The 20598-nt window shown below is 33.8% G+C and overlaps 4 protein-coding genes and 1 non-coding gene across 7 annotated transcripts; 3 read left to right on the top strand and 2 right to left on the bottom strand.

Moving 5' to 3' along the window:
* The first annotated feature begins 779 nt into the window (after window positions 1-779).
* LOC103489306 (uncharacterized) lies at window positions 780-4080 on the top strand. 2 transcript variants are annotated; one of them, XM_008448413.3, is made up of 7 exons: window positions 780-929; window positions 1038-1340; window positions 1453-1658; window positions 2376-2664; window positions 2746-2831; window positions 2909-3000; window positions 3195-4080. In XM_008448413.3, exons 2-7 carry the CDS (start codon window positions 1047-1049, stop codon window positions 3443-3445), a joined length of 1218 nt encoding a protein of 405 aa, XP_008446635.2. In that variant the 5' UTR covers window positions 780-929; window positions 1038-1046; the 3' UTR covers window positions 3446-4080. The 2 variants fall into 2 exon arrangements, with proteins under 2 accessions (XP_008446635.2, XP_008446634.2); XM_008448412.3 differs by having other exon boundaries at window positions 1029-1340.
* Window positions 4081-5249: 1169 nt separating this feature from the next.
* On the top strand, window positions 5250-6770 carry LOC103489308 (uncharacterized). Its single transcript, XM_008448414.3, has 3 exons — window positions 5250-5823; window positions 5935-6140; window positions 6253-6770. Exons 1-3 carry the CDS (start codon window positions 5731-5733, stop codon window positions 6545-6547), a joined length of 594 nt encoding a protein of 197 aa, XP_008446636.1. The 5' UTR covers window positions 5250-5730; the 3' UTR covers window positions 6548-6770.
* Window positions 6771-13528: 6758 nt separating this feature from the next.
* On the bottom strand, window positions 13529-13600 carry TRNAC-GCA (transfer RNA cysteine (anticodon GCA)). The gene has a single exon. It is a non-coding gene; the product is annotated as a tRNA-Cys (tRNA).
* Window positions 13601-14584: 984 nt separating this feature from the next.
* LOC103489309 (receptor protein kinase-like protein ZAR1) lies at window positions 14585-17448 on the top strand. 2 transcript variants are annotated; one of them, XM_051091068.1, is made up of 3 exons: window positions 14626-14967; window positions 15061-16290; window positions 16386-17448. In XM_051091068.1, exons 1-3 carry the CDS (start codon window positions 14802-14804, stop codon window positions 17048-17050), a joined length of 2061 nt encoding a protein of 686 aa, XP_050947025.1. In that variant the 5' UTR covers window positions 14626-14801; the 3' UTR covers window positions 17051-17448. The 2 variants fall into 2 exon arrangements, with proteins under 2 accessions (XP_008446637.2, XP_050947025.1); XM_008448415.3 differs by having other exon boundaries at window positions 14585-16290.
* Window positions 17449-17653: 205 nt separating this feature from the next.
* On the bottom strand, window positions 17654-20119 carry LOC103489310 (auxin-responsive protein IAA32). Its single transcript, XM_008448417.3, has 3 exons — window positions 19314-20119; window positions 18227-18335; window positions 17654-17971 (listed from the first exon to the last, which is right to left on the bottom strand). Exons 1-3 carry the CDS (start codon window positions 19645-19647, stop codon window positions 17881-17883), a joined length of 534 nt encoding a protein of 177 aa, XP_008446639.2. The 5' UTR covers window positions 19648-20119; the 3' UTR covers window positions 17654-17880.
* Window positions 20120-20598: the final 479 nt, after the last annotated feature.

The following is a 20598-nucleotide window of genomic DNA, read 5'->3' as shown; positions in this document are numbered from 1 at the left end:
AATGTAACCATCATTGCCTAATGCAACTAATCTTAGTACTCAATTACAAATTTAATTTTTGAATTATGACTATACGTAATTTTGAATTTTCTTTTAATAAATAATAAATTGAAAGCTTAAAAAAAATAAAAAATTTTAATTATATATAATTGATTGGTTGTGTTTGAACCGTAGACGTGGCAGAGATGAGTCAACCGAAGGGGGTCCACAGACCACATTCAAGTTGCGATTCCGAGATGCCCCGTAATCAATCAATCCCTCCTCCCTCCTCACCTAACCCCTCAAGATTCTTTTATTTTCTCTTTTCTCCCTCTATTGTTTTCAATTTCACACTTTTAACCCCTAAACAAACTTAAAATTACCAACTTACCCCCCAAAAACCCGAAATTTTGGAATTTTGGGAATTTTCTTGTGGCGGGAGTTCACCCCCTCTACTTCCAAATATTAAAATTTTACCACTATAACTTATCTATTATTATCTTCCCCCTCCTCCCAATTTGTCACTTCTACTCTTTTCCCTTTTATCTTTTAAAATTGTAATTGATTAATGGAAATTACTAATTACAAATTTAATTGAATTTTGGAACTAAATAAAGAGAGGAGACATTAATTTTCTTGACCAAAAAAATAAAATAATAATAAAAGAAAATGTTTTTGTTAATTGTAGTCGTTTTTTCGTCGAACCGTTTTGATCTGTTTGCCATTCTCTTTCGTTTTCTCACCTTTCTCAAAACCCGCCTCGTCCCCATTCCCCATTCCCCATTCCCCATTCCCCATTCCCCATTTCACTCTCTTCTTCCTTTCGATTCTCTTCTTTATTCATCGCTACTTTGTTTCTCCGATCGCTTTAATTGTCCGATTTCTTCATCCGCGGTCTCTTTTCCGAAGCGGATCCGACGAATTTGTTGCTTTTGCAGTTTGGATTTCCGGTAATCTCATCATTTCTCATTTTCTTCAACTTCAACTTCCTCTTCGTTGACTTTTTTTTATTATTACGGTTTCTTACTGCAACTTCCGGAGTTGAGTAGTGTTGGTAGACTGTCGATATGTTAGGAGCGGGTGTACGGTTTGGTCGCGCCAAGGGAGAGGACCGGTTTTACGATTCATCTAGAGCCAGGAAGGGGCTTCTCAGTCGTCAAAATGATAGGCTATTTACATCTCAACAAGATGCTTCTGCTACTACTCCATCCTATGCGGATAAGGAAGTTGTTTCCACACGCCCCGTCGACCGTTTAGCTTCTGATGAAGCTACTAAACCAGTTCCTGTTTCACTTTTGAGTAATCTGGAGCGGTTCTTGCAGTCGGTTACTCCTTTTGTGCCTGCTCAGTTTCTCTCTAAGGTTTTTTTTTTTTTTTTTTTTTTTTTGAGTGGATTTCTTTTAACTTTTTTTTTTAGTTGGATTTTCACTTCTTGATTGATCTTGAGAAAGCTTCTGCGTTGTTTTGTTGTAGAGTGCGTTGAGAGGTTGGAGGACGTGTGATTTGGAGACAAAGCCTTACTTTTTGCTTGGGGATTTGTGGGAGGCTTTCAAAGAGTGGAGTGCTTATGGAGCAGGAGTGCCTCTTTTATTGAATAACACTGATGGTGTGGTTCAGTATTATGTCCCGTACTTGTCTGGCATACAATTGTATGCCATGGAATCGTCTACAAAGACAAGGTATTCAATATCAATATGCTGGAATTGATATTGTCTCTACCTCTTTTAATATATATATAAGCATGATATGTCATTCTGTTTCACCCATTCATTGGTGCATCTTTGGCACGGAGCTTCATAACTTCAGTTTGTTTTTTTTTTTTTTGGTTTGATTCTGTTTTTTCGTAACTTTATGAAGGGCATTTTTATTTTCATCTCAAGTGATTTGATGTTCTACTTCTTTTTTGTCCCTATATTTTGCTCCTTTATCCTACGGACCATCCTGCTTATGGTTCTCACAGAATGCTTCTCTTCTACCGAGGAGTTATTTTTGCTTTACCCAGATGGTCCTCTATCTAGACTAATGTTCCTTCCTTCTCCTTTTCATAACTTCTTTTTAAGTTAACAAATTTTGATTGCTTAGTTAATATGTCCTCTTGATTAATGGTAGGATCAAGAGCGTTTTAGAGATTGAAAATCTGAACGTTATCTTGTGTTTACTAATATGGTGTGAGAGGAAAATAGGGGTCAAGGGACACTCATTTCAATATCTTTTTGCTGGGGTCATCTCACCTTTTTGGTTCATTATGTTATGATTGTTGCTCGACATCATTAAGAAAATTTATGTGCTTTTTTGGGGAATTATATTGTTCCATTGTTTTATGAATTTGATTGTTGGTTTGTTTTCATACATTCTCTTTTTGTGTTACTAATGTATATGCTTTGGTTGTTTGAAAGGCGACGGGGTGAGGAGAGCGACAGTGACTATAGAGATTCAAGTAGTGATGGTAGTAGTGATTCTGAAACAATTAAAAGAATAAAACACAATAGAGAACCACCCCACCATAATGATCCGTCTATCACAGATCCTCTTAGAATGGATAGATTGTCTTTGAGGGAGCAGCACTTGGGACTTCATGAAGACTGCTCCAGTGACGAGGCTGAATCTTTCAATTCTCAAGGCCGCCTTCTATTTGAGTATCTTGAAAGAGACCTACCGTATTTACGTGAACCTTTGGCTGACAAGGCAAGTGGTTTTTCTGTGTTTTGAGACCATATTATTTACGCTTTCAGCTTCACATTTTTCTCTGTTATTTTTGACACACAGATATCAGACCTTGCTTCTCGCTTCCCACAGTTGAAAACAATGAGAAGCTGTGACCTCCTACCGTACAGTTGGATATCTGTGGCTTGGTATTAGCATTTTCACAATTTATATGAAAGCTCTGTAATATCCATGGACTAATTGGCTTCCAACCCAAACGTTTTAGGTACCCAATTTACAGGATACCAACTGGGCAAACATTAAAGGATCTTGATGCTTGTTTTCTCACATACCATTCTCTACACACACCAATGAGAGGTAATTGAATTTCTTGCCTGTTTGACATATGCAAGTCCATTGTTTGTGCATGCTTTTGTCTTTCGATTCAAGTTCATTTTCTTATTCTATTGTGTCCTCGAGAGCTTCTTTTATTATTTTATTTCTTTAATATAGTATTGTGTGAAATTCATGGTACCATGATATATTTAAGTCATATTCTTTATATTTTTCAGACTCTCAAAGCCCACCAATACCATTTGTGGCATATCCTTGTAAGACAAATGGTGCTGCAAAGGTTCCTTTAAGAATTTTTGGACTTGCTTCATACAAGTTTAACGGGTCGTCATTGTGGATGCGAAATGGTGGAGTTGAGCATCAATTGGCAAATGCCCTCTCGCGAGCAGCTGATAATTGGTTAAGAGATCTCCACGTCAATCACCCAGATTTCCTGTTCTTCAGCCGCCGAGATGCAACACCATACTGATGCAATACTCTTACCAACTAGAAAACAAAAGTTTGCATGAAGTGGCCCTGCAAAAGAATCCCAAAACGTGATGAATTTGCTGTATGCTCAGTGAAGGTGGGGTGGTTCACTCGTTAGCTTTCATTAAGGTGGAGGACTGGAGGAAGTTTAAGGAATGGGATAGGTCACAAAATTTCGAGGCTTTAGACGCCGGGGGTGCACGTGTCTGATGTAGTAACAAAGCCTGATAAAAAGTGAACGCTAAAAATGTTAGAAAACATTGCTATAAGGCACGCTGGTTTAGCAAGGTAGATATTGGTTCGACATGTATTAATAAGCAGGTTTTCTTGTTTGCCTTCACTTTTTTCCTTATCTGTCCCCAGAAGTGCCATCATATGAGAAATGAGGCCTTCTTTGATCTCTCTGACTGACGGTCCTGATTTTGTTAGGTTGTAATGTTGTTCAAGTGGATTTTAATAGGTTTTATTCAGGATCTCGGTGCGTCAGGCATTGAACTGTACCGCAGGAGTATCCTTGACCATGAACTGGTTATAACAATTACAAATGTTCATGGAAAGCGTACAATACGCCCTCGACTTGGGCTTCTATCCGTACTTGGTTTGGTTTTCTTCTATATTCAGATGTATTTGAAGATATATGAGTCTTTTCCTTTGCTTTTCTACTGCTCGTTTTTGTCAATGTCAGGTATCATGACCCTGATCAATGCTCGATGGCTTCATATTTTTCTACTAAGCTTTATACGGCGGCCAAGGTTAGAAGGCTCGTTACAAAATTTTTCATTCTACCAATGTAGGCAAGTTTTCTTATTTACTGTTTACTACGTCTATGAATTATGATGCTAAAGGTATCGATCGTGTTATATTACTATTTAGTCCTTGTTGAGTCAAAAGTTTCGATTATATTACTTATATTTCAACTTCTCTCAGTACCCTTTTCATATATGAATGTTACGATTGGATTATTATAAGCTTACATGGTGTGATATCTGGTGAGACTTGGTGAAAAATTCGAGTTGATCTTTTATCATTCCTCCAAAGTGCTTTCAATTTTGATTTCCCTTTTCCTTTTACCAACTCTCCAAGTAAGATCCTATCGTGAGTACGTCGGTTAAATTTTAACAATTTTTGACAGATTTATTGATGAATTGACCATAGAAGACGAATTTGAAAATTCTTGAAGACTAAAACATAAATGAAGGAATTAAATTGTTTAGGAAATATGTTATTTAATTGGTAATCTAAGTAGCAACTTGGCTTAATAGAACATAGGTCTTGAAATGAAGAGAGATTTGACCTAAATTTGACTGTCCATGTTACTCTCTCTTGGTTGAGGGTTGGCCACGTGTTAGGGACTAACCTCAACCGAAAAGTTACTAAATGATATGTTATTTTATTTAATTGGACTGAACTAAACTAAAAGTTTGATTTTTATCGAAACTTCACCTTGTTTAAATAACATGGGACATTGGTTTTAAGCTTCGACTCGAAATTTTCAACTCAATTGCACCGACTTTATTGTAATTAAATTTGGAGTGTTACATACAAACTTCAACCCTTTTACATTTTTAAGATGATAATTATTACCATTAAGGTTAGATTCATTTTGGCTAATACAACCTCAATTTTCCATGTTAATGTATTTCACATATTTGTCAAGAAACTTCATTTTACAATCTTCACATTGTAAATTTTCTAACTTAATATATTAATAATTACATAAGTCATGACTCAATTCCTTGCTTTTAACACTTCCAATTTATCATGATTCATTAGGAGTATAAATAAAATTTTCGTTACTTGCCCTCAAATCATTTCTTATAAGTTATTATTACAATCCATATCCAAACTTTTTTTTTTTTAATTCATAAACCAAGCACGGACAACAACCTGCTATAGCCGGTGACACAACCCGAAAAGTCCAATTACCGGTCCCACTTCTTACTATAACACAAAAACAAAGCAAAAAACAAAACTCATGTGATAAACTAATCACCATAACAAAGAAAATATACCCAATCAAATCTCGCCGCGTATGCAAATCCAATTTCAAATCAAAGCTTATTGGTAAAAATAGTAATGGACACAGTAAAGAAAAAAGCAGAGAATCACAATTCAGTAGTCAGAGTGGCCACTGCCGCAGCCATCCCGAGAAAAGCAAAAGTCTCAGCTCCGCCACATTCTTCAATACCAAAATCACCGAATTTCATCAAGAAATCATATTAAATTTCAAAATTTGAAGCCGCCCCCCCAATTCTTTTTCTTCTTCTTCTTCTTCTTCCTTAAAAAATGGCAGTCTCAGCTATTGTTTTGGCCACCATCGCTTCTCTTCATCTCATAGCCTTTGTCCTTGCCGTCGGCGCCGAGCGCCGCCGCAGCACCGTAAGTTTCTCAGCTCACGGATTCACTGACCTTTTTTCATTAATCTCCGTAAATGAAAAGGCTTTTATATTTCTTTGTTCTCTATTTTTTTTTTTTTTTTTTTTTGTGAAGGCTAATGTTGTGCCAGATGAGTACGATGAAAAGACTTATTGTGTGTACGGCACCGACGCATCTACCGTGTACGGACTGTCGGCATTCGGTTTGCTTCTCATAAGCCAAGCGGTGGTTAACGGCGTTACTAGATGTTTCTGTTGTGGGAAAGGTTTAATTAGTGGAAAAACCACCACTGTCGCCATTTTCTTCTTTGTCTTTTCCTGGTATGTAGATCCTTTAAGTTTGAAATTTGTTAATTTAAAACATACGGGTTTTGAAAACGACAGAAAACCCTTCAACCCCATCAAACAAATTCATATTACTTTGTTTTTATAGGATTAGCTTCATCGGAGCAGAGATCGGACTATTGGCCGGATCGGCTAGGAATGCTTACCACACAAAGTACAGGGCAACGTTTGGTGTGGAAAAACTGTCGTGTGCGACTCTCCGGAAAGGGGTGTTTGCCGGTGCCGCCGCGATGACAGTGCTATCGATGGTGGGTTCGATTTTGTTCTATTGGATGCATTCGAAAGCTGATACGGGGGGATGGGAGAAGCACCAGAATGAAGGTGTGGGCATGGGGGCGGCGGCGGGTGTTCATCTTGACATGAAGCAGCAAAATGCTCAATAGATCAGTTTGGTTTTTGGTATTGGTTTAGTGATTTTGTGATGAGAATTAATGGTTGTTATTATAAAGGGAAAGTGTTTGTTTGTAAGGAAGAAGAGAGGGGAAAGTGTTTGAAAAGCACTCGTATCAATCATCAAATTAAAGCTTTGGTAGCTTTTGTTTCTTTATTGGAGTGTGTGTTTGTGTGTCTTGTCTCGTATTTTAAGGAATTTTTTTTCTCCTTTTAGGACGCGTCGTTTTGAAGTTCCAACTTTGAATTTTGCTATTGGAGATTTTTTCTAGGGTTTCTCAAAGTGAACTTAGGACTTAACAGGACATGCTTGCTTTGCTTTTTGTTACATTTAATCCATGAATTTGGTAATCTAAACATATCAGTGGGTTTCATTTATTTGTCTACTTCTATTTGTTGTTTACAAGTGTCATGTAATAATAATACAATGCATTTTGTCATCAACAAACCTAATCCATGAATACGGTAACCTAATTAGGAGGTGGCCATTGATTCAAGTACGTTTGATTATTATATGATACGATACACACTATTTTTACGTATCTTTATTGTGCAGTCAACTTTACCGTTATTGTTATTGTTAGGGCCAAATTATAATAGTAATATGGTAACAATAAATGTAATAAATTTATAAGTAAACGTGATAAAAAACAATCTAATTATATTTGTGATTGTGACACATTACGACTGATCTATCAACGAAATCTCATTACAATTATATCAATTTTTATAACGGATTGATAAACGTTACTTAAGTTCAATGATAATGGACGTGATCTGCCTCCCTTCACTGATACCCATGTTTTATAATCTCATAACTTTTCCGTCTTTATTTTTTAAACAAAATTCATCAAGTTTTAGGGATCATTTTCAAATATAACGAAAGTAATGTTTCAAAATATTTATAAAATATAGCCAAAATTAATCCTTTATCTATCATAGACCAAAGTAAACTACTATTTGTGTCATGTATTGTTAGTCTATTACAAATAAATAATAATATTTTACTGCATATTTGTCAATATTTCTAAAAGTTTTATCATTTAAAACAATATTTATTTTTTAACCAAACGATAACATCCCATATAAAAGTTGTATTGGACAATTATTTTTGTGGAACATTTAAGCACACTTTGGTAAAAATTACAACATACATAGATTCAGATAAGATGGATTTGTGATATCATTTTGGTAAAATCACCATTTTGATTCTTCTACTGTGGTTTTCATTCCACTTTAGTCTCTTACTTTTATTGTTGTAAATTTCTTTACATATTTTTAATATTTTTTTATAAAAAAGTCAACAATAAATTAGCAATGTGTAATTATCATAATTTTTTTAAATGAGGTTTTTTTGGGTTATGAAGGTTGAAACATTATTGATTATTATGATTATTAATTATTATTATTTGGGGAAGAGATTGGCAATTGAATGTTGAGAATGGAAAAGAAATAAATTAGAAAATGCGAATGTGATAATATTAACAAAAAACTTAACACAGAAATTAATTAAAAGAGAGCATGCCATGCACACACAACTAATTTCAATCCACTCTTCAAATGAGTGTTTAAATAAGTTCACAATTTTACATCTCATTTTTCAAATCTTCAAATTTCATTCACTTTTCAAATCAAACCTTAAACTAATCAAAAACTAATCCTGCCAAAAGAATGTCGAATCCCCATGGCCGTCGCAGCTTTCTATATTCCATTTTAGGCAATGGCAAAGGTTCGTACTGATCCATATATATGTAATCTTGATAAAGTTGATGGACACAAAACTCAGTCATTCGTTACTACTACTTAAGAAACTAAAAGGAAGAGATGAATAAAAATGGGGTGTTTTGGAATTTGAATTTGGATTTGAATTTGCAGTGGCGGAGCTGATGCTCTGGAAGAACAAGAAAGAATCGGCGGCGATGGTGGCCGGAATGAGCGGGGTTTGGTTGATGGTGGAGGTTTTAGATTACCATTTGATTACTCTTATTTGCCATCTTCTCATCATCCTCATGCTTCTTCTCTTCTTATGGAAGAAATTAGCATTTCTTCCAGTCCCATGGTACCACACTAACACTAATAGTTTAATAGAAATTAATTTAAAAGCACTTAATTATATTGGTAAGTACATATTGTTTTTCATATTTATCATTTCTAATGGTGTAGGAGTCCACCCACTGCCCAAGATTTAGAAATCTCAGACTCCTCTCTCACTCATCTCTTTCAAACATTCAATTGGTTCCTCCACAGCTTCTTTCAAATTTCCAATGGCAATGACTTTAAGCTCTTTGCAATGGTACCCTTAATAATCTATTTATTATTTCTCATCCCGACATGTGTAATTATATCATGCAAACTTTTTAACCCTAAAAACCAAACCCTAAACTTGTAATTACATTAAAATTGATCTCACACTTACACAACTGTATTGTACGTATGAGTCTAAGAGTTACATTTGCATCACTTGAGAAATATAATTGCAATATATTGAATTTTTCCTTTTCTTTTTGTAGGTAATGGGTAGCCTTTGGTTATTATCGGTTATTGGAGAGTTAGTGAGCTTATTCGATCTCGTTTACATTGGTATATTCTCTTAATTTCCTATCTTACTAAGATCTTCTGCTAAAATGTTAATGACAGTTTTAAAACACGACCTCTCCACTAAAGCTAACGTGTTTTATTTTTCATTCTCTTAATATGTTTGAACAAAATGAAATGATATGGATGATTAGTATTTGTGAGCTTACAAGTAGTTCCTGTTGTATACGACAAGTACGAAGAGGAATTCAACAAGGTTGCCTCTTGCATCAAATCTAAGATGGACTGCTGCTTCCACTTCATTGATTCCAATTTTCTCACCAAAATTCCAAGGTGGCACCATATCAAACAATCTTAAATAATTTTTAATCTTAACCTTAATAATAATTATATATAATTCATATTGTATGTATAGATTTTCTTTTTGCAATCCTTTCATTCCTAAGTGTTGTTTTTCTTTTCTTTTCTATTGAGACACTTTAATGATTCAATAGTCTCTCTTGTATTGTATTTTTCTTGTTTTGGGGAAAAAAATTCGTCTCATTTATGATTGTTTTCACTCTATACAAATTAAAATCAACTCACAAAATAATATAATAAAATTATTCTTCTCTTCTATTATCTGAAATTAGAAATTATTTTCGCTTCAAATAAGTTGAGAAAAACTAGAGAAAGATGAGGAAGTTGAGAAGATGAATAACCATTCATATTAACTTTTTTCAAAAAAAAAAAAAAAAATCTTATTTGGTTCCAACATTAATTAATTATTGTCTCTAATGTTATATGTTAATTTGTGTCTTTAAAGAACTTGTGGAAAAGTGAAAATCATTATGCCTTAAAAGAAATTTTAACAAAAGGGTTTAAATCGATTTAAATTAAATTTTTATAGTAAAAATGTATACATATCCTTTTTCTGTATAACTTAGGAAATCCGAATGAGCAATTTTATGTCTTTTAGTTCACTCGTATGTCAAAGCTCATCTTAATAAATTCAAATTGATATGTTAAATTAAAAGTGAATTTTTACTTTTTGGGTATCATAATAATTTAGGAGGGGAAATGTTTGAATTTTGGAAGAGAATAATTGAATTGAAACAGAATCACATTTATATAAAGGTAGAAAGAAGTGGAAGGGAAAAAAAATGGGAATATATTTCAAACATATCCACATCTTTTTAATAGATATATAGGATTATTGTTCTATAATTAGGTTACACAATTACCCCATCTACCACCAATTCACCCAATTGCCTTTTCTTTTCAATTCACCCACTTCGTCTTTATACTTTGTGTTTAGAAATATTTGCATAATTCCTTCTTTTGTTTATATTTTTATTTTCCACTTTAGTTCTTAAATGATTTAAATTTCAAATATGGTCAAATACATTTTGACCAATCTTGCCTAACTTTGAATAAATTTCAACAAATATTTATTTGACCTTTTGCATCACAACTTGACCTAGCATCCTTCCTTTGATAATTTAATTCAATTAGAGTAGATATGGTAAATTTGATCATAAACACATAATTAATTATTTACCATATTAATTAAGTAGGTAGAAGAAAAAATGAATTAACAAACACCCAATAATGTGGAAGCTGACTTTGATTTCTCGGCCGCATCTTCCGTAATGGAAAAATGGTGTCCTCAATATTCTCCCTTCATCTTTTACTAATCCTTTTATTAAAAAAAAAAAAACTTAAAATATATATTTCATATATATATATATATATATATATATTAAAAATTGATATAAAATTAAAATTGGAAGAGATATTCCATGGGGAAATTAATTACTTTTCCGCCACAATATTTATTGTGAATATATTTTTTGTAATTACGAGCCATGACCTAAAAGTCAAAAAGTCAACAAATGTTGGTTCTTTATTCAATTGTTTTTCCCTACGAGATTCCTTTTATATTTAGTCCACGTGGTATCATATTATTGGTGAGTGGTTTGGATTAGATATTTAGACCTCTTGACTTCGCTCCTTCTTCATTTAATACGGGTTCTTCTTCTACACTTCTAATCCAATCTCATTAACCTACACAAAATTAATTAAAGGTGCGGTTTTTAGATGGTGAGGGTATTGGCAGATTTCCACGGCGGAGGATTGACGATCGCTTCGCCAGTTTTTATATTTTGGGCGGTGGTGGTTTCGATTTCGATTATCACAACTGTTATATTCTCCTGCACCGGCGGCAGCGGCGCTAAAGATAAGGACACGTCCCATGCCGATACTTACGGTGGTGCTGCTTGTGCTGCCGGCTGTGGAGGCGGCTGCGGCGCTTAATCTCTTCCAACGAGAGATCGGCTAACGGAAAAAACGAATGCAAACGGGAGATTTTCACCACCAGATTGATGTAATTTCCTTTTTTTTTCTTTTTAATTCTTCTCCTTTATAGGGATTTTCAGTTTTCCTGGTTTAAGATATGTCAAACAAATTGACATATTCGATAAGAACAATGTAAAAATTCGAAATATTTGAATGAAAGTGTTCATTAAACATGTGGTGTTGTGTTTATCCAAATATAGCGTTGGTTCTTCTTACATTCCCCACTTTTTATTCCTCTGCCGACATTATTAATATTTCCATTTTTTTTTCTTTTTGGTTTTCTTTTTCAAATCTTTATTTGGTTTCTAAATGTTATACCATTCTTAATTTTGGGTTACAAAATATTATACGTTTGCTATTTGAATTTCAACTTTGAATTTCATTGCATTAGGTTCTGTCATAGAAAATTTGATTTTTCACTTCATTCCCACTCCACTCCTTAAAAGTTAATGTCTAAATTAGTTTTTATGAAAAGTTCATAAATATTAAAATTATTTTAAAATTTCACGTATTAATTCTTTCAAATTAGTAAATTAATCAAAGTTAATCTTAAAAACCAAAATGAGCAAAATATTAAAATTTAGGGACCAAAATGAGAACCCAATTCAATCTTCTAAGCAAAAAATTATAAAATTCTAATACCTAAGAATCAAATGAAAATTAAAACTCAAGATTTGGAGTGTAACATTTTAAAATTTAATGGATCAAATAAAAACTAAAAGTTTAGATTATTTTTCACACAATTTTATTACTAAGTAATCGATTAGTTAGTTGGAGTTTAGGAAGAAAATAGTTAAGGGGAAAAAGGGTTAGTTATTTGAACGGTTAGGCCGTTAAGTAGAAAGACAGAGACAACACAACAGCAATTGGATTTAGATGTCGAAAGACGTCGACTTGGCCTTTGGCTAATCCCAAAAGTCAAAAACTGTCGGAAAATTATTTATTTGTTTTCGAAAAAAGGGTTGGTGTTTAATAAGCACTTTTAGTGCATATAAGTGATAGTGCTACACACATTGGATACATCCAAATTGTATATTTTACATAATGGGAGATCTAGAAGATAATAGTCCATTTGGATACTTGCCCATTAAATATTTCCATGCCCTTCAAAACAAATTCCCAATCGTCACATTTGTGTAATATATTTCCTACCCATTTCAATCATTTTTTGTTATTAAAGAAATGGGAATGTATTTGATTGTTTAATAGATAAGCCATATAAGAACAAATTAGTTAAGTGTTCCTAACGTAATTTATCAACTTAATTTAAGTTTATACTATCAATTTTGATGTTTATTTTTACTTATTCCATTTGTTTGTTGGTTGTTGAAAGTTGAAGGTAGGAGAATAAATATTTTTTTTATTTCTAATTTTTTAAAATTAAACCTTTAAACATCAATTAGGTACATTTTACCCTTATATATTCAAATATTGTATGGATGAATAGTAACATCATCAAATATAAAATTTAACATGGGTACAAAAACATATGGTTTAAAAGAGAGATACTAGAAATGGAGGTAATTAAATGATGTGTATGCACCATAATATGTGCAATTAAAGACATCATCCCCACCAACTATATGAAACGCAAAGTTGAAACCGACCCATTTAATTCATGAATTCAATATCATAGGCCCCCCAATACATACATACATACATATATCCTTAAATTGGAAGGTAGAGTAGGGCAGAGGCTTAAACATATGAAATTTTAATTTGGATTTCAACCCCTTTGCCCTTTTGACAAACACGTGGGACTCCACCACTCAAAAACGGCTACTTCTCTCCGTTCACACACCAATTTCTCTTAAATCTCTTTTTCTTGGGTCCCCACGTGGCACTATTGATCAGAGGAGTAGACCAGGTCAACTACGAGATCCCAGCCGTTGATTTTTGGGAAAGTGGGTCCTAGTACAAAAGAGAATCATAATTATGATGTGGCACTTTAACGGTTAAGTTAAGCAATGATTACTTATATTTAGTAATTGCTATGTCCCTGGGGTGAAGGATGAAGCATCACCGTCCGATCATTACCACATCGGTGGGCCATATACGGAACTCAAAGTGGGAATCATAAGATTAAAATAAAATTGAAAAAAAGGGCCCAACCAGGTTCGAACTGGTGACCTCTTGATCTGCAGTCAAATGCTCTACCACTGAGCTATGGACCCACCTGATTATTAAAATAATATTTCACTCTAAAATTTTTAAATTGGATTCATTTTCTTTCTAAATCTTATTAACGAATTTCATTATTTTCTAAAAAAAAATCACAAATGTCCAACTATAACATAAACATAGAAAAGAAATCTTGAACTTTTCTATAAGTATATCAATTTACGTATGTGAAACCGATACTTAGATAAAAAATTTAAAGTTTTAAATTGTTACAAAATTATAAACTAAATTTTGCATATAAAAATCTATAAACATAAATGGAGGATTTCACACCAACATGATTGACCATTGAATAAAGTGCTGGATGGGATAGTAGAGAGAAAAATAAACATTTGGCAAAATCTCTTTGTTTTTAATGGAAAAATTAAATAAAATACAAAAAAAAATTGTGTTTTTTTTTTCCATTTATTATTTTTTTAAAAAAAAGACAGTCTCCTGACAAACACTTGTCAGGAAAGCAAATGTCCCATGAAACTGCATGTAGCTTCCCGACAGCTTATGGTGGAAAAATGATGAGATGAGAGCTTTTCCCATCTCTTAACAAATACCATTTTTCTCACCATTTCAACCTTTCCTTAATCTACACATCTTCACTTCTTTAACATTATCGATCTTTTCCAGATACTTGAAGAGTATTTATAATAACATGAAGTTAACTGTGGTACCTTTTTAATAATTGTTTGGTGCCATAGTTTCAATCTCTATCTTCTACTGCTAGACATTTGTTTGATCTAATTATTAAGTCTAAAGTATAACTTTTTTTTTTATATATATATATTTTATCTTATAGATCCATCAATCAATATGAAGTAACCAAATGCATTATTGAAAGTAGTGAAATAATTTTTGGGCACATCATCACTCGCTCTACTTTTCTCTTTTTACCATAGAATATTTTAATGGTTGCTAAAAGATAGTTTAATCAGTCGCTAGAAGTTAAAGTACTTTTCTGCTTTGTGGAATAGGAATGCCTTTTTCCTACTAGTAGCCACTGAAATGCTCTTCTTTTATTATCTCTCTCTCTCTCTCTCTAAATAATTTAGACTTTTGGTTTGGAAAAAGCTTTACTTTTGAGCTTTCTCTACTCCATCACTGTTGCTTATCCATCCCCAGCTCTCTTACCTTCTCTTTTATCTCTCAGTTTTGTTATTACCCATTTTTCTCTTTTGCAAAGAAGCTCAATTTCAAGTTTTCATGGCAAAAATTCCTTCAATTTCCCTGTTTTTTCTCCTCTGCAACCTATGCCTTTCTATGGCTTCTTTGAACAATGAAGGCAATGCGCTTTTATCATTCAAACAATCCATTACTGAAGACCCGGAGGGATGTCTTAGCAACTGGAATTCTTCAGATGAAACCCCATGTAGTTGGAATGGAGTTACATGCAAAGATCTAAGAGTTGTTTCTCTTAGTATTCCTAGGAAGAAACTTAATGGGGTTCTTTCTTCTTCTCTAGGGTTTCTGTCTGAGCTTCGTCATGTGAATCTGAGGAGTAATAAACTCCATGGAACGTTGCCAGTGGAGCTTTTTCAAGCTAATGGAATTCAAAGTTTGGTGCTTTATGGAAATTCCTTCACTGGGTCTGTTCCAAATGAGATTGGTAAGCTAAAAAACCTTCAAATCTTGGATTTGTCTCAGAATTTCCTTAATGGGTCATTGCCTGTTTCCTTAATGCAATGTACAAGGTTGAGAATTCTTGATCTTAGTCAGAATAATTTTACTAATTCTCTGCCTATTGGGTTCGGTTCCTCTTTGAATTTCCTGGAAACGTTGGATCTTTCTTATAATAAGTTTAATGGTTCAATTCCAATGGATATTGGTAATTTGTCTAGCTTACAAGGCACTGTTGATTTCTCACATAATTTGTTTTCTGGCTCTATCCCACCCAGCCTGGGAAACCTTCCTGAAAAGGTTTATATTGATCTTACTTATAATAATTTGAGTGGTTCAATACCCCAAAATGGTGCTCTTATGAACAGAGGGCCAACTGCTTTTATTGGGAATCCTGGCCTTTGTGGACCGCCGTTGAAGAACCCATGTTCTTCCGAAACTCCGGGCGCGAGTTCGCCGTCCTCGTTCCCTTTTTTCCCAGACAATTATCCCCCTGGGAGTTCTGAGGGTAATGGTAATAAGTTTGACAAAGGGGGGTTGAGTAAGAGCACTTTAGTTGCAATAATCATAGGCGACATTGTAGGTATTTGCCTCATCGGTTTGCTGTTTTCGTATTGCTATTCGAGGTTTTGCACTCATAGAAATGGGAAGAAGGCAGACCAATCTAATTATGGATTTGAGAAGGGTGAGAAAGGAAGAAAGGATTGTCTCTGCTTTCAAAAGGGTGAATCCGAGAACGTTTCGGAGCATATTGAGCAGTTTGATTTGGTACCACTGGATTCACAAGTGACATTTGATCTGGACGAACTTCTCAAGGCATCAGCATTTGTTTTGGGAAAAAGTGGTATCGGGATCGTGTATAAAGTCGTGCTTGAAGATGGACTCACTTTAGCTGTGAGAAGATTGGGTGAAGGTGGTTCTCAAAGATTAAAAGAATTTCAAACTGAAGTTGAAGCAATTGGGAGGTTGAGGCATCCAAATGTTGTCAGCCTTAGAGCATATTATTGGTCTGTTGATGAGAAACTGCTTATTTACGATTACATCCCAAATGGGAACCTTGCATCTGCCGTTCATGGTAAGTTCTCTTAACTTTCTAGCCGCTAAAATTTTCTCTCTTTACCTGGTTTATGATTGTTTATTCATATGTAAAAAACCTTTAAACATCGTCAGGGAAGCCCGGAACAACTTCGTTTACACCTCTACCATGGTCTGCTCGGTTTGGAATCATGAAAGGCATTGCAAAAGGGTTAGTTTACTTGCACGAGTATAGCCCCAAAAAGTACGTTCATGGTAATTTGAAAACAAACAGTATACTTCTTGGACACGACATGACACCAAAAATTTCTAATTTCGGGCTAGCCCGCCTTGTTAACATTGCTGGAGGATCACCAACCGTGCAATCGAGCCATATAGCAGAGGAAAAATCACAAGAGAAACAACTAAAGTCTGCCACCTCTGAAGCCAGTACGTTCAGTTCTAGTATGAGTACTTACTACCAAGCCCCTGAAGCGTTAAAAGTCATAAAGCCATCACAGAAATGGGACGTTTACTCATACGGTGTGATATTACTCGAAATGATCACCGGAAGGTTGCCCATAGTTCAAGTGGGAGCCTCAGAAATGGATCTTGTTCAATGGATTCAACTCTGCATTGAAGAAAAGAAGCCGCTTTCAGACGTGATAGACCCGTCGTTGGCTCCGGACGACGATGCTGACGAGGAGATCATAGCGGTTTTGAAGATAGCATTAGCTTGTGTTCAAAATAGTCCAGAAAGAAGACCTGCAATGAGGCATGTTTGTGATGCATTGAGCAAGTTGGCTGTCACTCCAAACTAAACAACAAAAACTCATAACAAATTGCATTCTTGCAATAGAATTAGTTTGCCTCATTTATATTTTTATGATGATCAATGTCCAAGATCCATGGTTTGGTAGGTTCTATATTTGATGGCAGAAACGGCTGTGTATTTTAGTTGTTCAGCTTCAAATTCACCATTTTGAAAGTGAAATTTTGCAATTGAGTTATTAAGGACATTGTTTTGCACTAATTTGGGAAAGCAAAACAAGATTTGAGGGATAGTAGAGGTGAATGTGAAAGTCCAAATTTGTAAATTTGGACTTTGGAGTGGGAAATGGCTGACTTTGTTAAGGTAAAGGGCGTGATTGTAGGGACAGCCCCCACCCCCTTTTGACTTAAACCTCTTGGAAAGACACCAATTTTTCATTTCATTCAACCTTTCGTCTTTTATATATATATATATTTACAATGAAGTTCTCAAGATATAGTGAGTGCCTTATCCATTAACTATGCTCGAATTTGTAAGATTTGAAGCTATAATCATAGATAGAAACACATTTGTTTTTATTTCTAACAACATTTGAGCCTGATTTTGTCATATGTATCATAAATAGATAAAAGCTATGAATACAACATATAGAAAGATGCAAAAGTAAAGTAAGCTTAGCTTGATAATTGGCATTCGTTCCTTTTCTTGAAGTAGAAAGTTCGGTTCTCCATCTCTAAAAATATCGAGATGTAAATTGAAAATAAAATAAGAACCGATATTGTTATAAAGGTCTTTAGATTAGAGAAACTGTGAGATGCCCTCCAACTTAATACAAAATAAAATTCCCATTTAGAAGTTGGATTTTGAGGGATTCATCGTTTATGAAATGTGAAGTTGATTTTGATGAATGACAACAAAGGCTTCATCTTTCCTTGCAATTCGTAGCCTCTTCACACCTTCTACGAATTGCCTGTCCAAAAATAACCAAATGACCAAATTAGCTTTAATTAAATATATTTAGCTTCCTAATTAAGTAGTCAAATATTGTTAAGATTGCTTATGCAAATCATAAGTTAAAATCGTTATATATATTACCGACATGTCTAATGTCATTTTTCTTTAAGTAATTTTTGGTCACCCACTTGTTAATTAATAAATCAATTTTGTTAAATTCACTACGATATGTTCATATTTATATTTGGTACTGATGAAGTATAGAACTTACTTCCATGGGACATCACCAACGCTCCTCCAATTTTCATCTCCATCTTTGTAGAATAGAGAGAATTCAGAATCATTTTCAAACAACCTCAGTCCCGATTCACATTGTCGACCTAGTTCAATCAACAAACACATGCACAAACATATCAGTATTTTACCTAAATCATACCAAGATGATATAAGATAACTAATTAAAAAAGAAAATCAACACGTTGCACCACAATAAAGAAAAATGTAAACATAAAAATTGGTCTTTCAAAAATGTGTAAATTTTGACCTATAAATTACGACAAATTAAATTTTATAAAATTCATTTACCATACTTTTAAAACGTTCTATCCTTTATGAGAAATAATATAATTCTAATACAAGAAGATATTTTAATAATGTGACATTAAATATCCAAACCTTATGTTGTATTTGAGATCCACTTGTCCTTTTTGGTTATTTTTCTTTGTTAAAATCCTAAATAAAATATTTTGAATAAATAAAATCTTAAGCGAGTAAGCTCCCTCCCAACCAAATTCATGTCTTGTCCACTCCTTGACACGTAAAATTGTTTCTTTTTCTTTTAAATGAATAAAATACGTAAAGTTGTTTCCTCTCGATTTGTTGTAGCGCATACAAATTAATATGTTTGTTCATCTTTTAACAGTCAAAAGTGTACATAGTTAAATACTAATCAATATTTAATACACACATCTCGAAAGTACCTCAAATCTAACTAATTATATTGGTTGAACTATTAAAATAGAGCCATTGTTTTAAGTTATGTTCCAAATTAATTTCTTGAAGTTACATTTTTATTGAACTTAGTTATATAAAAACAATATAATGTGACCATGTGGTGACTGTTTCTAGGATGGATTGAAAGAATAATTTAAAACATTCCTAAATAAAAACTAAAAATACAAGGTTAAAATTACAATATTAAATTAATAGTGTTTCATACAATAATAAAGTTGACATGTATTTCAACTTATCTATCAACGAATATCTAGAAAATAGTTTAGTGGATCATATGACACCAGTTAATCTCACAAATGTTTGAAAAGAAAGTAAAGTAAGATATGGAAAAAAAATGAACATACCAAACATATCCTCAAGTTGAAGGGCAAGAGTGGAATAGGAAGCATTTTGAAAGATACAAACTTTCCTTCCAACAATGACACCATCCATATTGACTTTAACATAAGCCCATTTCTGGTGTTGTTCTTTGCTCTGCACAACCTGATTAGTGTGATCTTCTTCCTGATCAGTACAACAATAGTAATCTTGATCTTGGCCTCCCCAGTTCATAATTCCCATTTCTGGCTGCTCCAAAGTTCTTAAGCTCAACCCCAAATCTATAATCCCATTTTCCCCTTTCCCTTCACAATAGACTGAGTTGTTCATAATCAACTCGTTATTATCATGACTCTCCATTTTTCATTCACAAATCTCAAATGGGGTTCAGAAAAGATTTATTATTTATATGCTGGGAAAATTAAAAAGAAGAAAAAAAGTAGGGACCTTAAGGTAAGGGGGGAGGGGGACAACAAAGGGTTCTTCCCATTACTACTCATTCAATGTTGTTTATCTTCTTGTGTTTGTGTTTGTTTGTGTTTGATTTTGTGGTATTTCTAGCCACATCCCATGCAAACTTTATTGCAAGAAAAAAGGAAAAAAAAAACCTAAATTTGTACTGTTTGGTTTAGACTATGTTATGGCCACTTTGATGCTAACAAAAAAGCTAGCTGTTTTGGATTCTTTCCTGCTATCTATACCTAACCTTTGCTCTAATTCAACTGTTTATTCCTTTCTATAATATGTTTCCTCCATCCCTACCTCTCACTATCACTCACTCAATCATTTCCTCATTTATGTGTTTGTGTATGGAAGTTATTTGATGTACTATAGAATGAATCTTGTCTAGCTACTTCTAACTTAAAAGTTGAAAATTTTTACATGTGTGTTTTTTTTACAACGTGGGTAAGAGAATATGCTCTCACATGGTGCTTCAAATGGAATATGGAATTCTAGCCGAGCAGTTGAGTCTCTTGTGGTGTCTTCATCAATTTAGTCCACTTTACCGACTTAGAGTTGAATCAGATCGATCCCATTTAAAAGTGCAAATGAAGTCTTACGTTGGTTAGAAAAAGAAGTGATCATTGGTATATAAACAAAGACAATTACCTTCATTGGTGTGATGTCTTTTGAGTGGAACCAAGAGCGAAACTACAAAGGTATATAGCTAAAGTGGACAACCATACTATTGTAGAGATAGTAGATGGAGGTTTCGTTATGCTTATCGATTTGGTTTCACAGTCATGATTTGAACCTAACTATGTGGGCAATTTCGAAGAAAAAGTACTATGTTATCTTTGTTCAAATAGA

This window comes from Cucumis melo, chromosome 10, assembly GCF_025177605.1.
Source record: "Cucumis melo cultivar AY chromosome 10, USDA_Cmelo_AY_1.0, whole genome shotgun sequence".
Taxonomy (NCBI): Eukaryota; Viridiplantae; Streptophyta; class Magnoliopsida; order Cucurbitales; family Cucurbitaceae; genus Cucumis; species Cucumis melo.
Note: the sequence above shows the minus strand (reverse complement) of the source record. Positions and strands in the feature narration are given on the sequence as shown.

What these genes read in the sequence shown, in the direction of transcription:
- LOC103489310 (XM_008448417.3), bottom strand. Translation starts at nt 19,647, where the DNA reads ATGGAGAGTCATGATAATAACGAGTTGATTATGAACAACTCAGTCTAT. An exon ending in TCAACTTGAGGATATGTTTG is followed by an intron (nt 18,336 to 19,313) that starts GTATGTTCATTT and finishes TGATTGAACTAG; the next exon opens with GTCGACAATGTGAATCGGGA. An exon ending in GTTGGTGATGTCCCATGGAA is followed by an intron (nt 17,972 to 18,226) that starts GTAAGTTCTATA and finishes ATTTTTGGACAG; the next exon opens with GCAATTCGTAGAAGGTGTGA.
- LOC103489306 (XM_008448413.3), top strand. Translation starts at nt 1,047, where the DNA reads ATGTTAGGAGCGGGTGTACGGTTTGGTCGCGCCAAGGGAGAGGACCGG. An exon ending in GAATCGTCTACAAAGACAAG is followed by an intron (nt 1,659 to 2,375) that starts GTATTCAATATC and finishes GTTGTTTGAAAG; the next exon opens with GCGACGGGGTGAGGAGAGCG. An exon ending in AGTTGGATATCTGTGGCTTG is followed by an intron (nt 2,832 to 2,908) that starts GTATTAGCATTT and finishes CAAACGTTTTAG; the next exon opens with GTACCCAATTTACAGGATAC.
- LOC103489309 (XM_008448415.3), top strand. Translation starts at nt 14,802, where the DNA reads ATGGCAAAAATTCCTTCAATTTCCCTGTTTTTTCTCCTCTGCAACCTA. An exon ending in CCTTGCATCTGCCGTTCATG is followed by an intron (nt 16,291 to 16,385) that starts GTAAGTTCTCTT and finishes AAACATCGTCAG; the next exon opens with GGAAGCCCGGAACAACTTCG.
- LOC103489308 (XM_008448414.3), top strand. Translation starts at nt 5,731, where the DNA reads ATGGCAGTCTCAGCTATTGTTTTGGCCACCATCGCTTCTCTTCATCTC. An exon ending in CCGAGCGCCGCCGCAGCACC is followed by an intron (nt 5,824 to 5,934) that starts GTAAGTTTCTCA and finishes TTTTTTGTGAAG; the next exon opens with GCTAATGTTGTGCCAGATGA. An exon ending in TTCTTCTTTGTCTTTTCCTG is followed by an intron (nt 6,141 to 6,252) that starts GTATGTAGATCC and finishes TTGTTTTTATAG; the next exon opens with GATTAGCTTCATCGGAGCAG.